This window comes from Sapajus apella, unplaced genomic scaffold (genome assembly GCF_009761245.1).
Source record: "Sapajus apella isolate SASKATOON/1434 unplaced genomic scaffold, GSC_monkey_1.0 scaffold38, whole genome shotgun sequence".
Lineage (NCBI taxonomy): Eukaryota > Metazoa > Chordata > Mammalia > Primates > Cebidae > Sapajus > Sapajus apella.
In genome coordinates this window covers 15,217,501-15,234,845 of record NW_022436978.1, presented here as the reverse complement: position 1 = coordinate 15,234,845, position 17,345 = coordinate 15,217,501, and the positions used below count along the sequence as shown (strand labels likewise).

The 17,345-nt window shown below is 41.6% G+C and overlaps 1 protein-coding gene across 6 annotated transcripts in view; it reads right to left on the bottom strand.

Moving 5' to 3' along the window:
* Positions 1-17,345, bottom strand: part of DGKG (diacylglycerol kinase gamma) — a 208,638-nt gene that overhangs the window by 142,688 nt on the left and 48,605 nt on the right. For all 6 annotated transcript variants that reach the window (XM_032298337.1, XM_032298339.1, XM_032298341.1 and 3 more), the window contains exon 3: positions 7,484-7,560. In XM_032298337.1, the coding sequence (XP_032154228.1) occupies positions 7,484-7,560 (77 nt within the window). The remainder of the gene's footprint in view (positions 1-7,483; positions 7,561-17,345) is intronic.

The window sequence follows — 17,345 nt, the reverse complement described above, 5'->3', positions numbered from 1 at the left end:
CTGGCTTCTGGTCCCAGGCTGGGAGCAGCTATGCCAGAAAGGGCTGCTGTACTCAGCAAACACTCAACAACAACAGTTTGCAATGAGTCATCACTGGCTTGTGCTTTGATGGCATCAGATTCTTCATCAAATCGGCAGATGCTCCTGAAAATGATTTGAGGAAGCACTACTCCGAGATCTGCTGTGCAGACTTCTGTGAATACCAGCCATGAGAATAAAATCCTTTTTCAGGAGCCTACTTGGTGCTCCCATCAAAATGTTGGTAGCATTTAACCCCTTGTCTGTTCTGGGAGATCTGGGAGGCTTCTCCGAACGAGGGACTGACTTACATGTGTACAAATAAGTTCGGGTTCAAAATCTTGGCCTTAAAAGTGAGTAATGGCCTCCCCACCCCACTGGGAGCTCACAAAGAAATTTCTCTTTAGCCTCAGGCTTGGGTGTTCTATCCATCTCCTTTGCAGAGTGAAAGATGTCTGATTCAGCTGGACAGAGGCTTCTACCAGATTAGGGGAACTCTAAGCAAATGGTGGACTCACATTCCTTGTGACAGCTATCCATCTCTCTGCTCCTTTTCTGTCCCTGCATCTCTGTGCCTCTTTATTTCACAGTCTTTCTGTCCCTCTCTGTCTTTACAGCTTCATTACCTCAGAATGTCCCTTCCGCCCACATTCTCTTCCTTTTTCCTAATATACAACAACAAAATCTTTTCTTCCTCCTCTCTTTTTTTTTTTTGAGACAGAGTCTTGCTGTTTCACCCAGGCGGGAGTTTTGTGGCACGATCTCAGCTCACTGCAAACTCTACCTCCTGAGTTCAAGTGATTCGCCTGCCTCAGCTTCCTGAGTAGCTGAGATTACAGGTGTGCACCACCATGCCTGGCTAATTTTTGTATTTTTATAAGAGATGGGGTTTCACCATGTTGGCCAGGCTGGTCTTGAACTACTGACCTCAAGTGATCTGCCTGCCTTGGCCTCCCAAAATGCTGGGATTACCGTCATGAGTCACCGTGCCTGGCCCTCCCGTCCAGTTGTAACCCATCCGCTATGACCCTTGATTCCATCCTCGCTGGCTCTAATGGCATCTCCAGCATTTTCTTTTCAACTGCCTGCAGGTATGTTAAATGTCCACTATTCCAAAGAAATTGCTGTCTGCCAGAACTACTGGCCCATCATTCTCCTCTTTCCTTTTAAATTTCTCCAAGCAGACCAGACTAGCCTCTTTACCTCCTTAATCCCATTTAGAGTGGATCCTAGCCCATTACTTCTGAACCTGCTTTGTTGAATGTCACAGATATAATCATCTCTTTTTAGACTTTCTTGTGTTTGCCCTGTCTGTAGCATTTCATCCTCTCTTCTTTCTGAAACTCTCTATTTTTCATGGAGTTGTTCTGTTTTGGTTCTCTTCATTCTCTACTTTGATTTCACGGAATATTTGCCGATGGCACTGTTATTCATTAATTAGTTTCTAAAGCTCTTTTTGCATTGTCTTTTTGTACCACTTTAATTGACAAGTACTATTTTAAAAGGTAGTTTTTAATTCCAAAGTGTAGTATTAATCTCCTTCAGCTAGCATCAAATGAAAACTATCAGAATAAAATATTTCTGGAAAGCAGACTGTACTAAATGATATAATAAAAAGAAAGTTTAAACAGTCTAACAAAATGCTGTAAAAAACCAAAGCCAAAAGATCATCAGACAAGATCAGCATGAGACTCAAGAAACCTCGTGACTGGTCTCAGACCAAGTGCATTTTCTCCCTTTTTCCAATCTGTTTCTTCTTCAGCAAATTGTGAGTGCTGAACTAGAAGATTTCAAGTTCTAAACTTCAATTAGCTTGCTCCCACTCCCTGAAAACCGATTCCTCCTCCTGACTTTACAATTTCTGTTAATGCCAATGACACCATTATGCTCCCAACATGACAGGCTCAGCTTTGAACTCTGTTGTCTGAGGCTAGTTCTTGTCCCTTCCTTCTGTCCACTGTTCTTCTGCAACATCTGTCACATCCAGACCTTTTCTATGTCCATTGTTCCTGCTGCCATCACCAAAATTCCTGGGTTCTGACTTGTGTTCCATACATCTCACCCGGACCATTGCAATACCTCTCCAAGTCTTCCTTATCCCTACGCACGTCTGTTGGTTCTCTCAGCTATCTTACTTATCCTTGCCATATTCACCTTCCTAAAGCACAACTCTGATAAGATTGCTTTGCTACTCAAAAACTTTCCATTGTTTTTAATTGCCCATGGAATGCAACTGAGATCGGCTGATGCAGTACTGTGTTCTTATGCTATACATTGTAAAATATTTGCAAAATGAAATTGGCAAATGGAAATTAGATGAATGTAAATAGAAGGTCTAATATGCCGTGTTCTTCAACCCAATGCAGCATCCTGTATATTCTCCTAGACCTTTGGGATTCACAGCCTCCAACAATCCCCTCCAACCTAGATTTGTAGTTACTTTGAGCTCTGAGATGATTCTGGCATTTTCTCCTATTACTCCCTATGTACACATATGCACTCTGTCCATGCTGATCTCTGACCAGGCCTCCATGCACTCTACCCTGCACAAGCTGCTTCCATCTCTACGTGTTAAGGTTCCAGTCATGCTTTAAGGCCCGACCCAGATGCCACCTTTTCCAGAAAGCCTTAAGATCTCTGTCTCTGAATTTTCATACTTTGCACCTTGGTTCCTGTTTTGTGACACTCATATCTGCTGTTCTGTGACACTCATATCTGCTGTTCTGCATTAATATATAGTTGTTTATGACATACCTTGGTTCTTCTACTTGATCCAGAGCTCCTACAAGGTAGTGAGAATGTCTTTTTTCATCTTTGAATCCCACACACCACCTACCACAAGGTTCTTCATAGGTATATGAACGGATGATGAGTCCTAATCAGTGCACCTCAAGAATAGCCTGGTGCCTGGCCCCTGGATTATATGGATTAAATGGATATCTATCTATCTATCTATCTATCTGTCTGTCTATCTATCTATCTATATCTTCCCACTCACAAGTTGCTGAAGAAGAAACAGATTGGAAAAAGGGGGAAAATGTGCTTGAGATATATATATATATATATGCCAAGTAGCAGGTATAATGGCATGGCATGGGGTTAGGGAAACAGGATGGGTTTAATTTGTCTTGAGTTTGATGGCTTACTGCCACTAAAATGTCTCAATGAGAAGTGAACTATTGAGCCTCTTAAGTACAGGGAACAGTGCTGGGCACCAATGAAGAACACACCAATGAATTAGGCATGGGACCACAACTCCAAAGAGTCAGTGTTATGTAAGAGGTAAAGATATTGAAATAATTACAATGCATGGTCATCAGTGGTGAGCGCCATATGAAGAGTTGACAAACTGTTATGAGAACTTAGAAAATAATACTGATGGAACTCGTCCAATCATGTATATCCCTATCCTAGAGGACAGGATGCACAGAATCCTATTCTCTAGGATAGGAACATGCATGATTGGACGAGTTCACTCTCTTAGGTGAAACACAGAACATGCAGACCAGAGGAGCCTCAGAGGGAGCTGGGTCTTCTGATGCCCCTGAGGCTCAGGACATTCAGTGATAAGCCCCAGTGAACTAGCACCAGAGTGAAACCAGAAGCCAGACCTCCTGACTCCTAGTCCAGTGCTCCTGCTACTTTATCTGTCACAGGTTTCAGAGCTGGTATAATGCTCCCTGATGCTCCCTCCCAGCACCCCATATTCAGCAGGCAAAGACATGTAGCAGTGTGCCACACTCTCAAGGTGATATCTGGGTTATACAAAAGTTCTTTAAAAGCACAGGCCAGGAGCAGAGTAGCTGCTTAGTAAATACATGATGGGAGACTAACTAGGGAGTGGCTAAGGATCATGCCCAAACCAGATGACCAGCCGCTATGAGGCATGCTGGCGATTATTCTCTGAGACCTAGAATAACATCCCAGGCATGGTCATGGTTCAGGCCAAAGGAACTCTGTCTTCCCCAGCAGCTTTTATGTAGAAATTAGCTGGGAAATTTACTCCTGCTGCAACCTGCTTAAAGAGAGTGTGTCAATCCTTACACAAACCAAGAAGGGAGCAGAACTAGATGGAGAGCTTAGCATGCATCAGGGACTTTAATCCTCAAGAAAGCAGTGTGAGGAAGAACTGTTACTGTCATTTTGGGGATAAAACACATTTTGACAACATAAATAACTTGCTGAAGAGCACAAAGCATGTGGCAGAGCTGGGATTTGTGCTCAGGTGTCTGGGTCCAGGCTCACAGTGCCACCAACCCACCTGCCTCTTTTGCTACAGTGGGTTTTGTCCACTCTCTAGCTGTCTGCCACCACTTTGTTCTCCAAGGAATCACTGGTCCTGATGGGTAAGCACGTGTTCATCATGGCTAGATGCAGCTCTGCCACTCTGCAAACTTTTATTCTCATCCTGGCTTTGCTAGTGATCTGCCCCTTCCCACAGTGAACTCATTTCTCATTGAGACATTTTAGCAGCAGTAAGCCATCAAACTCAAGAGAAATTAAACCCTTCTTGTTTCCCTAACCCCATGCCATGATATTACACCTACTAGAAGTCAGCTGCACTGTGTGAGAGAATGAAATCAGAGTCACAGAGCTCCCCTGGAACACAGCAGTGCCTGGCATATAAAAAGTGGGGGCCAGCCCGACGGAAGCGAGGGTGGCTATAAGCTGCTCCCTGCTTCTGAAAGCTCCCATGGCCTCCACACCCGTGGTGGCCCTGACCAGATTGTTCCTCTCCCACTCATCAGCCCCAGGGCAGACAAGCTGATTAGTAGCCCCCACCAGGCTTTGTTCCCATGTTTTTAGAGCTGGGGGTGGGGGGTGTGGGGCAGTGAGTTCTTTGCTGGCTCTGCTGTCTTCTCTGCATGGTTTCTCCTCAGGAATGTTCTTTGAAATGGTGCACTCTCAATCTTGCCCCTGTTCTGGCAACCTTCCTCATGCTTCATTCTCTCTGCAACTGGTGCATTTTATCCAAAGCCCCTCTTAGGTGTGCCTTGAGGGCACAGGCTCTGTTGATTCATTTCCAGTGTCCAGCAGAGAAGGTGTTGACTCAGTTTTGTTCAACGGATGACAACGTGAATAAGAAAGTGGCCAGCCTCTCTCTACATTAGTCCTGCAGATCAGTTACTTTTCCACGGTTAGTCCTCATAAAAGGACTCAGGAGCAGAGAAAGGGGAATTGAGTTAAAAACATTCTGGGGAAAGGGGATGGAAGAGGGGCAATAACAGGTACAATTTTTTAAGTGCCCTGTAGGGTGTTAGCTACTTTGCAAAGATCCTCTCATTTGATCGCTCATCCATAAACTCCAAGGCTTTTTTTGTTATGTACAGTTTATAGATGAGGAAAGTGAGGCTAAAAGATGTGAAATATTATTCAAGACCACATTGCTTGTTGATGGCAGAGGTAGAACTCTAACCCAAGACCATGTAATTCCAGGGTCATGGCTTTCACACCTGACCCTGCCAGTAGGAAGTAAGTCCTGGAGGGCAGGAACTGTGCTTCTATATGTTTATGCCTTCGACAGTGTCCAGCACAGTGCATAGAAGCCCAAGAAATGTTAGATTCATTGAATTTGAAAGTAGCGGGGGAAGGTCTTGCATTCATTTATTCAGTCCACAAATATTTATCGAATGCCTGCTATGAGCCAGATACTTTTCTAGGTACTGAAGACACAGCAGTGAACAAAAATATTCTAGTGGAAGAGACAGACAATTAATTAAGTGAATTATATAGTGTGACAGGTGATGAGAAGTACTTAGGAGGAAAATAATGCAGAGCAGGGGGATAGGAAGTGTCGGGAAAGAGGGCTTCAAGTTTTAGATGAAGAAAGTGATGATCACTGAGAAGATTACTTGAGCATAGGCTGGAAGGTGGTAAGATAATGGACAATGTGATGTGCTGAGGAGGGACAGTCTAAGAAGCAGTAACAGGAAGTGCAATGGTGCTGAGGTTATGGTGACACTGGCTTGTTTAATAGCATCAAGAAGGCTAATATGCTGAAAAGGAATGAAGATGGGGAGAGTAGCAAGAGATGAGGTCAGAGAGCAGGGGGAGGTACATATTGCAATGACCTTCACATTTACTCTGAGCAGGGGTGGGGGAAACCATGAGAGATTGTGGAGTAGAGTAATGACAAGCTCTGATGTAAGTTTTAACAGATTGCTTAGGATGTATGTGAAGAATAGATTGAAGCAGCAAGGGCAGAAGCAAGGAGACCAGTTAGGAGACTCTTGCAATAATCTGGGCAAAATATGGTGATGACTCAGGTCAGGATGCTAGCAATGCAAGTGGTGAGATGTGTCTGCATTTTGGATATATTTTGAAGGCAGACGTAACAGAATTGGATGTGGGATGTGAAAGACAAAAGTTGATGATGACTCCACAGTTTCAGGTTGAATAACTTGAAGAGTAGAGTTGCCTTTTACTGAAATGGGGAAGACTGCTGGGAAAACAGACTTTATAGGGGAAGATTAAGGACACATCAGTTTAGCTCATGTTAAATTTGAGATACCTATTTGATTTTTAAGTGTAAATGTCAAGTGGAGGGGTAAGAAGAAAATCAGGAGAATCTTAAAACCAAGTGAAGAAAATGGAGGATAGCTTGATCAATTATGTCCAGTGGTGTTGAGCAAAATTGCTATTGGATTTACCCATAGGGAGGCCTTTGGCTATCTTGACTAGTGGTTTTAGGGGAGGAGTGAGGTTATAGACTAATGGAAGGCATTTCGAGAAAGTAGGAAGAAGAGAACTTGCAGGCAACGAGTACAGACAAGTCTTTTGTACGGTTTCGCTATAAAACAAAGGAGGGAAATGAGGTGGTACCTAGAGGAGGAAGTGGCGTCAAAAAATGTTTTTAAATGTACAAGAAATAACAGTATGTTTACATGTTTATGGGAAAAATAATATAGAGAGGAAAGTTGATGTAAAGAAGACGGAGATAAAGATATAGAGAGAAAAGGAGGGAGGAGGAGGGATGGAAAAGGGAGTCTCAGGAAGACGTGTTGCTGAAGCAACATCTGTCAGTAGGTCAAAAGAGGATAGGGTTGAGAGCACACGTGGGGGAGCTGGATGTAGACAGGAATATGGAGAGTTCATCTCTGGTTACAGAAGAAAAGATAGAGGTAGGTGGGCACATAGGGGGAGGGGGTTTGTGAAAGATCTTTTCTGTTTGTTTCTATGTTTTCAGTGAAGTAGAAAGCTCGGTTGTTAACTGAGAATGAGGAGAGGAGGAGTGAGAGATCTGAGCAGATGAGAAGTAGTGGTCATCTTCTAGGGCAGTAGGATGAGTGCGTGGGCTTGGGAAACATATAATGCCAGGTAGCACAAATGGCTCACTTGAGACTTAGGAAGAAACATGTTGTGGAGCGAGTTTTTAAAGACAAGCAAAGTCTCCAAGATGGAAACAAATTATGGAAAGGCTAAAACACAGGGTTTTTTTAAAGGCTTAAAATGGATATGTTCTTACCTCATGTGGGTCATATTGTTTGAGGCTTCCACTCTCATTAAATTCCGTCAAGACATCCTTTATCTTCTTGGAGGAATCTGAAGAGACACAATTCACATGTGAAACACTGGCAAACAGCTAATCAGAGCTGGGACAAATAAATCCCCCCATATTTATATTGGAGCTGCCCCTCAGTCCCAGAAAATCTGGAGAAATGTCACCCTCTTGTGCCCTTTGCCCTCTCATTTCTTTTTTTCAGTCTAATTTCCCCCCTGCATCTAAATTATCTTTCTAAAACACAAATCTGATCAGATCATATCCGTACTCCAAACCATTCAAGGGCTTTCTGTTCCCCCAGGATAAAGCTTACCATTCTTAGCTTGGAATATAAGCCCTTGACTTGAAATACAAGCCCTTGGTGGTTTTATCTACCCTATTTATTTCTCATTTCCCTATTTGCTCTATGTTTCAGCCATATCAGATTACATTCCCAGACATCCCTGAACATATTGTGTATTCTTTCATGGTGTTTCTACTCTATCTTGCAGATTTCACTCAATTTTCAATATCCAGCTCAAATGTCAACTCCTTTGTAAAGTCTTTCTTTGCACCAGTCAGAGTTAAGCATTCTCTTAGTTGGCTTCCACCTGACTTGTACACAACTATGTAATACCGCTTGTCATATAGTGTTATAGTTATTAACTTGCCTATCTTGCTCATCTCCTGCTTCAGCTTCACCTTGAGAGCTGTTAACTGGCTGGTGAGTCTTTGTCTATCATACTAAGGTCTGACATGTAACTGAGGCTCAGAAAAACAATATATAGATGAGTATATAAACATCTGAGTGAAAATTCCAAAACACTGAAAATTCATTATGTAAGATGGATGGGCTCTAAACCCCACAAGGCTCTGTCCTTGGTGCTGAAACACTGTTGTATGCTACGGCAAGATAGTTTCTTCTACTTCTGGAATCTTGACAGCTCTGTCCCTTTTTTTCTTGATTTTTATTTTTTATCTTGATGGAGAAAATTGAGCTACTCATTCTGACACACAAAACATAACCTCAATTATGCCTCATAATTAGCATGGTTGATTTTATGTTCCCATGGTATTTCTCACATATTTCTGACAGCCAGAAGATTTTTCCTTTGAAAATTGAGGCCTCCACACCCCGCCATGATTTTTCCTTAATGTTCCCTCTATGTTGCATTTACATTGGAAGGGGATAAAGAGAGACTCAGATAATTCATGAAAGATGGTGGTTTAGAAATGCTGTTTTCTATAGGAAATAATTCAGAAGCAACTGGAGATAAGACTGCCTGCTTCTTTTTGGAATTTTATAAAGACATTGGGAATCCAGAAAAGAGACTCAATAATTGTTATTAAAAACACATTATGAGTGCATCTTGTGTAGCTATCAGCACTCTTGACATCAAAGCAAACCAGGGTTTCTATGGCCTTGCTCTCCCTCTCTCCTAATATTGTGGATAATTAAGAGCTTTCCAAGCTCCAAGCTCCATTGTTGTTGATACTTAAATATCTGAGCCAAAGGACGATGTTATTAAAAGCTCACACAGTGTGTTTTGTTGCTCAGGCTCCTTGTACAGAAGGTTAAGGTCTCTTAAGCCTAAGTAAAGTAGACATATTCATGGGCTGGGCTGTTCCCCATGGCTTTGCTGACTTGGATTCAATCAAGCAGAAGTTCTAATCATTTCAGGATTGAGACATATTGAAATACCACAGGAAAATGCTTCTGTTGCCTAAAAATGGAAATTTCTTTCTGAAATTCAAAACAGATGTTGAAAAACTAATAGCTCAGTAAGAGCCAGGCAGCAGATGCTGTCAATTTGGGCTGCTTCCATTCAATTCAGAAAACACTATGGAGGGTAAGATGTGGCAAGATACTGTCAATGGACCAGTGGGAAAGATGATCTAAATAACTGTGGTACTAATAGCTGTCCCTTACTGGAGACCTTCACCTGCATAGTCTCATAAACTCTCCTCTAGCAATCCATGCAAGCATTTTCTTCTGTTTACAGATGAAGAAGCTGAAATTCAGAAAAATTAATTTGACTTCCTCAAGAGCCAGGTTTGTAACTCAGGTCTAGTTTGGCTCAAAAGTATGTGGTCTTTTCCCTTCAATGTTATTCACTATAGCTTCTTAAACATTTGTTAACCTAAAGAAAGGTGTAATTAAGTGTGACACAATAATATGAAGTTCTATGAAACAGCAAGTGGGAAAGAAGGAAAATTAAGATGAAGGCGGGGGATGTAGTTTTTGGGCTGGGGCATAAAGACTGGATGAGGTTCATAAAAGCAGATATGAAGTTGAAAGGCTATTCTTGGAAGAGACAAAGGGAGCAATGGTGCAGAGATGGGCACCACGGAAGGTTTAGGACAAGTTAGAACCAGATAATAGTTTGTGGCCAGGTTTGTGGAGAGTCTTGAAGGTAGAGTTAAGAACATTGATTTGAAATGGTTAAAGATTTTTTGAATGGTGAACTAATATAACCAGGTCTCTGTTTTCTAAAGATCACTCTGGAAACAGGATGGAAGAGAAGTCAGAATGAGACCAGAGCTCAGTTAACATCACACATATATTCAAGTTATTCCACAAGCAGCTTAATTATTTAGGAAAACAAATCCTACATTTTCGAATCTATTTTAATGAGAGGTTGTTAGCTCAGCCACAATGGCCAACTTAAAAAAAAATAAACATTTGAGAACATAGGTAGTTAGCATTTTGGTTGAGAACCAATAGAGTGATTTCAATTGAATGTATGATGTTTTCATGTTATCATCTCATCTTGGGTATTCCACTGTTCACCCTAGCAGAATTCCTTTGATTCTAAAGTGCTAATGCTCTATTTTCAAAATTCTGCTTTATATTTAAATGTGTGATATATATACACACATAAATTCATCATATGTTCACATAAAATAAACAGAGGCTTTAAAAAGAAAAAATAGAAAATACATTTATTTTAAGATATCTGATTAATAGCTTGAAATTAAATGAACACACACACACACACACACACACACCAGTCCAAGAAGTTTCTAACTAGCTTTCCGTGAGGTGGATTACTCATCAGACGTCTACTTCAATTTGCTTTATGGGCTTTCATAAGCTTATGGCATCAATACCCTTTAAAAAAAGAGAATCAACCTTATGCTCAAATTTGGGACACATTACTTTCTCCTTGGATGTCCTTATATACTTTATAACAGTTTTCTTCTTAACAGATTTCTGGGTTGGGTTTCTTTTTCCATGAGGAGTAAGTAGGTATTAGGCATGACTGATCTGCTTCAATGACCACTGTTTTATTCTGTTTCATCTTAAGACAGAAAAGGAACTTCTTCTGAGCATTCCTTGATCTTATTTTAGGTGTCATCTGTGGGTCCAACAGTATAACCTCACAGAAAATTCCTTTGCCAAAGCCTTTACCATAATACCACCACTAGACTCAGAGGACACCATGTTCCATTTCTGACTGTACAAAATAGGGCCATTTCCACAGCTCTTTGTAACAGTTCCCATTTTGTTGAGTGCTTTTTATATGCTAGATGCTGTCCCAGTCACCTTATATATTTTATTTAAATCCCCACATCTACCCTCTAATGTAATAATTATCCTTATTTTAGAGAAGAGGAAATCGAGGCTTATGTAATTTAAGTGATTCTTTCAAGCGCACTCAACTCATAAGTCACACTTTTTAAACGTTTCTAAATAATGAGACAGTTATTAGATTCATTGGATAACCACTAGCAAAGTTGGAGGACAGGACTCTTCCTCTATGAAAGTGGCTCTCAAACCTGTCTGCATGTTGAAATCACCTGGGCGCGCTACACACACTGTAACCCAGGCCTTACCCCAGGTGAATTAAGTCAGCATCTCTTGAGGAACCTGGGAAACAGTATAATTTAAAAGCTTCCTGGAATTCAAATGTACAGTCAAAGTTGAGGACTGCTGTTCCATGACATGATTTTTTTTTGTCGTAAATGAACACTATCTTAAAAGGCCCCCGAACGTGAATACTTACTGCCAAGGGAAAAAAGCTTATAACTCTGCTAAATTTAAAATTGCTGTGCTTGGCAGACATTATCCACTGTTTAAGTGAACAACACCAAAGAACTCGACCCAACAGGTCAGCTTGTTCAGCTGCTTGGCAAGGTAGGGGTATGTTTTGCTTTAACCCAGATTAGCAGGATTATCCACATGCAATTCTACCCTAAATCGGGTGTTCAGAAAGTTCTTCTCTTTGATCAAGGTCACTAGTGCCCTAAGAAGTTTTCAGTGCAAAACTGTCTTTTATACTTTATGTGCCAAGAACTCTGGGACATAAACCAAGCACTGTTCCTAGTGTTTGAGCAAATTCAAAGCCTTTTTAAGGGAAAAATTTGGCCCTACACACAGACACCTTTGTTGCCTTGTTGCTGTGGGACAACGATGCATTCCATCTGAACAAGCAGACAAATCAGAGACTTCAGTGTTTACAGCAGAATATTAGCTGTGCTGCCAGGACTAGACCCCAAAGTTTACAGTCTGTTGTCTAGTTAAGAACACAGAGTATTTGAGCATTAGACCATTAAACTATTAAACTTTGTAATAACTATAAATCAACATTTTCAAAAGTGAATCTGAAAATCCATATATGAGAGTGGAATTCTAAGGTACATGGTAACTCTCCATTTCTCAAAGTTCTCTATGAGCCTGTCAAACTGTAATGTGCATATGAGTCATATTGGGCTCTGGTAAAAATGCAGACTCCGTAGGTCTGGGCCACAGCCTGAGATTCTACATTCTGAATAAGATCCTAAGTGACACCAACTTTGCAGGTTCGTGGACCTCCCTTGATACGCAGGCTCTAAAGTAATGTGTGTGCCTGTGGATCTGGGGCTAACTGCTGAGGCTTGCCTGTCACAACCCCGAAAAGATCATGATGCCGAGGACAAAGGAACATAACCCATGGAGTAGAGGGACCATAAGTGGTGGGCACACGGAGTCACTGAGCGGAGAGGAAGGGAAAGTTGGCCCATGAGCAAAACAATAAAATCTATATTTTCCTTCTTCCAATGAAGGCGGGTATGTATGAATACATTTTCTAAATATTCTAGGAAGTTACACAGTGAGACGCACAAAAACAAGAGCAGAGTTTTGTGAGGGTCCTGAAAAAAGAATGTCAAAACAGAAGGGCCGGGGCCAGGAGCACTGCAACAAAAGGCCCACCTCTTCAGCCAGCTGGAGTCAGGCCCCAAAGCAGCATGTGGGAAGCACAAGGGAGAAGCCCAGCTTCATAAGCACTCAAGTGCTTGCTACACACATATTCTCCTAGTTAAACTTCGTTTCCTATTCACTATTCATCCCCAGTATGTAGCTCACTGCCTGGCAAAAAAAGATAGATATTCAAGAAAGATCTACTGAATAAATGAAGGCTAGAAAAGGGATTGAGCTGGTCACACTTGTCTCACATGTCCTATATTCCCAGAGGCATCGAAAGAAATGGTAATGGTTCTCAACCTTGGCTGCTGATTGAAATCACTTGAGGAGCTTTAAATAATACTGATGCCCAGGCCCCATGCCTACGCACTATGATTCAATCATCTGGGAGGTGTGGGCAGAGCCTTGGAAGTATTCAAAACCTTCCATGTGATTTGAACGTGAGCCAAGGCAGAGGACCACTGACGTGTGGAAGTGATGGCTCTGCCACAGATGTTACATAGGAAATAATAAGAGAAGACTTTATATTGAAGCAGAGGGAATTGAGGTCAATACAAAAAATTCTTTAAGACACAATTTTTATCATCATAAATGATCTGAATGACTGGTATGGCTTATTTGTGTAAGTAAAATTTGTATTGCTAGAACATTTTCTCACCTTTTCTCCAAATAATTTGGCCTCATCAGTGATATTTCAAATGAAGGTGGAGAAATGGATCAGACAAGTTGGACCATCAGCATCGCCTGGGAGCTTGTTAGAAAAGCAGAATCTCAGCAATATCTCAGATCTGCTGATTCACAATGTGCATTTCAACAGCTTTCCCTGTTGTACATTACAGGTGTGTACATTAAACGTTGTTCCGTAGAAATTCTTCCCTGGCCATAGATTCTGTGACTCCTGGTGGGCAGAGTCCTGGTCATCATTAAAGGAAAAAAAGGTCTGTTGTGCCAAAACACACAGTGAGAAATAGTTATGGCTATCCTTCCAAGATAGAAGCAACTAGATATGACCCTTAATAGGCCCAGGACTGCATGAACATTTGATTAAGTCTCACTCTACTGGCCACCATAAATAGCAAGGTTTTAATGGCACTTGCTTAGAGCCTACTACAAATCAGCCCTAAATATGCTTTCTGACTCTGACAGTTTTGTATTTTGAACTGTACCCACATCTTAAAGTCAGAAACTTTGCCATAATCTGATTCGAATGAAATATATTTCCTAATAGTACAATTTACTAATTTATTCTCTTTAATTAAATCTTAAAATTTTGCTTTAGTGTAATTTAATTGACATATACATATGTGTGTGCACGCATGTGTACATACACACACACACACACACGCACCAATGCATGTTTGAAGGTTGAGTTCCAGTGGGTAATTTTTATTTTTTTGAAGCTGAATTGAAACACATGAGTTTGTACTAGAATTGAGAGACTTTTGGTTCTAATTTCTATTTTACCATCAACCTTCTGCATGACCTTGAGCAAGACACTGAGCTCTTCCAGACACAGTAGTCTCATTTTTAAAATAGGTAATGCTTGCAATTGATGATGGTTAAGAGTTCTTCCAACTTTAAAAGTTCTGGCAGGGCACAGTGGCTCATGCCGATAATCCCAGCACTTTGAGAGGCCAAGGCAGGTGGATCACCTGAGGTCAGGAGTTCAAGACCAGCCTGGCCAACATGGTGAAACCTCTTCTCTACTAAAAATACAAAAATTAGTCGGGCGTGATTGCCGTTGCCTGTAATCCCAGCTACTGGGGAGGCTGAGGCAGGAGAATTGCTTGAACCCGGGAGGCAGAGGTTACGGTGAGCTGAGATTGTGCCACTGCAGTCTAGCCTGGGTGACAGAGTGAGATGTTGTCTTTAAAAAAAAAAAAAAAGTTCTACACAGTCGAAGCAACTAGTGGCTGATGAAGGAAATGTTTGGTTTAATTTCTTAGAGAATTAAAGTTTAATGGATACTTCATCAGTTGTTTTTCCTTTTTTGTCTTTCTGAATAAATGAATAGTTTCTGTCCTTAATGCATCACGGAACTTTTAAGGAATGAGCAAAAAACTGAAATAAAATAGCCCACTTCCTATCAGCCACCAGCAATTCCTGTTAGGAAAAGGGTCAGTAGGGGGCATCCCCGCATGCACATACCCTCTGAGGTAGAAATCTGTTTTAATATAGAAACCAAGTATTGGAAGAGCTAATGAAGGCCATTTAATCAACCAGATCACTAAAGCTCTTATCTCCCCTACAGTGTCCCAACTAACTCTCTGCCCAGACAGTTCCAGGGAAAGGAAAGCCACTCACTTTTAAGTCAATTCAGTTCCCCGTTGGGCAGGTTTAACCACTAGGAATTAATGTATTCCATACTTTAAAGACTTCCTATAATTTCCTCCCATTAGTCCTAGGGTTACCTCTTGAAGCCATTCAAAATTAACTTCACACCTTTTCCCACAACAGTACTGAGCTATTTTAATACAATGAGCTCTTCTTCACCTTTCCCTTCCCTTCTCCAACAAATATGCCCAGTATCTTCATTTCTCCATACTGAGGCTGTGAGGCCTCTCACCACTCTCAACCAAATTCCAGGTTATCTATGTCCATGGTAAACCATAGTGCCCACAAATAAATTCAGTTCTCTAGAGAGGTCTGACAGGGTAGGCTAGAATGTGGACATCATTTTGCCTTGCTAGACACTATGAGTCTATGAATACAGGCTAAGATTGCAGTGACTGGTTTGGTTAGATGAAATAGCAGAAATGTAGTAAAAACAAAAAAACAAAAAAACTCTGCAACCACTAAAAGCTATGCTTCTCAAGAGTACAGAATCATGTGGGAATGATTCATGATTGATTCTGTGTGCTAGCCAGTCTCGAAATATGCCTGCCATCAATTCTTTCCCTCCCTATATGAGTCCCTCATCCCTGAGATGTGGAGTCCATTCCTCTACCCCACTGAATGTGAGCCAGGCCTGTGACTGCACTGACCAATGGAACGCGGAGGGAGTTTCCTTCTAGGATCTCTGATGCCAGGTGCTAAAAAGGTCTGACAGCAGCTTCTTTGGTGCTCTTGGAGCCTTGAGCTACCATGCTAGATTTCCAGCTTACACTGTTGAAATGAAAGGTCATATGGAAGACAAGAAAGTGCTGGAGACAAGAGGTTCCATGAAGGAACACTGAGGTCCCACCGTGTGAGTGAATGAGCCATGCTGGACGGCCCAGTCATCAATTGTTTGAGGCCTCCCACTTGAAGCCCCAAACACAGTGGAGCAGAGATGAGTCATGCTCACTGTGTCTGCCCAGGTTCCTGACCCACAGGATCACGGGAAACCAAAATGGTGGCTGTTTCCGCACACAAGTTTGAAGTTGTTTTGATGCCGCAATAGGTAACTGAAGCATATTGTTAAGAGGAAGAAAACAGCATACAAAATAGCACAGCATGCATATTCTCAAGTTTGTTTTACACATGTATGTATGTATGTATGTGTGTATATATGTATATGTGCATGTCTATTTTGATATCTATATTTATACTTAAATTTATACAGAAACATGCTAGTGCTGATTATCACTGGAAAATAGAATCATGGGTATCTTTAAATTTCATCTTTCTGCCTTGAAATTTTTACTTTGTTTTCGTTTTGTAAAAATTTCTAAATATCACAGTAGCTCTTTTGACAAGTACTTTACACTGTAGATTGACAAGAAACTTACTGTCAGCTATATGTGTGTGCGTCTTTGCGTCTGTGCGTAGACGTATGTATGTATACCTGCAAAGTAAATGTACTTGTCCCCAAGAGCAGTTTTAAGATGCCTTACCCCACCCTATAGAAGGTCACCAGAGAAGGTGCCAGCTTTAAATTACACTATATAAATGGAAAACACCAAGAGTCTCTCCAGTGGGTAACCCCACTGGAGAAAGTTCTCAATTCTCAGGCTCTATACTTTGTTACTTTGTTATTGTAAAGCTCCTGTTTATGTGGTTATGGAAGAGTGGTTGCTATGGCAATGCAATCCAACTGAACACCAGAATGTGTCTAAAATTGGTGGGAATGACTTTTTCAGGGTTTCCTCTGAGGATTAATCATTTTGTAAGAATTGTATCCTTTTTTCCTCTCCCGTTCAAACAACAGTAGCAGAGTGTCTCAGCCAGTCCTGGGACATGGACAACACGCAGAAGGGTCAGAGAAAGACAAAGGTAATGTTTGAAGAAAAGGCCCAACCCAAAAAGAGCCCCCTGCTGAATCCTCGGGTTCCTTTCCATGCCTCTGCCTGCTCAGTGGCTTTGCCGCATCTGGAGCCCCTCCTGCCTTCGCGCCCTCCATGCTTCACTCTTTTCCACCTACTTGCCTTTCTGGCTTTTCTCTCTGTGTCTTCTGCTGACCCTGATAGAGGTATACCTTAAGCCTCATTCTCCAGCCTCTTCTTTTCTTTGCTAACATTCCTGCTGTCTGGGTGCCTTCATTCATTTTCTCTTTCCTTGCCATCTCCACATGTAATTCCCAAGCCAGAGCTACAGACTGACCCCTCATTTCCACTCACATCCCATCATACACCCTCTTGGGGCCCTGCAGGACATGTCGCTTAGAAAGCAGGATCCCCCAGGACGAGGTCCTACTCTTCTTTCTAGTTCTTCCCCCAACACTCCTGACACCACCACCAACAC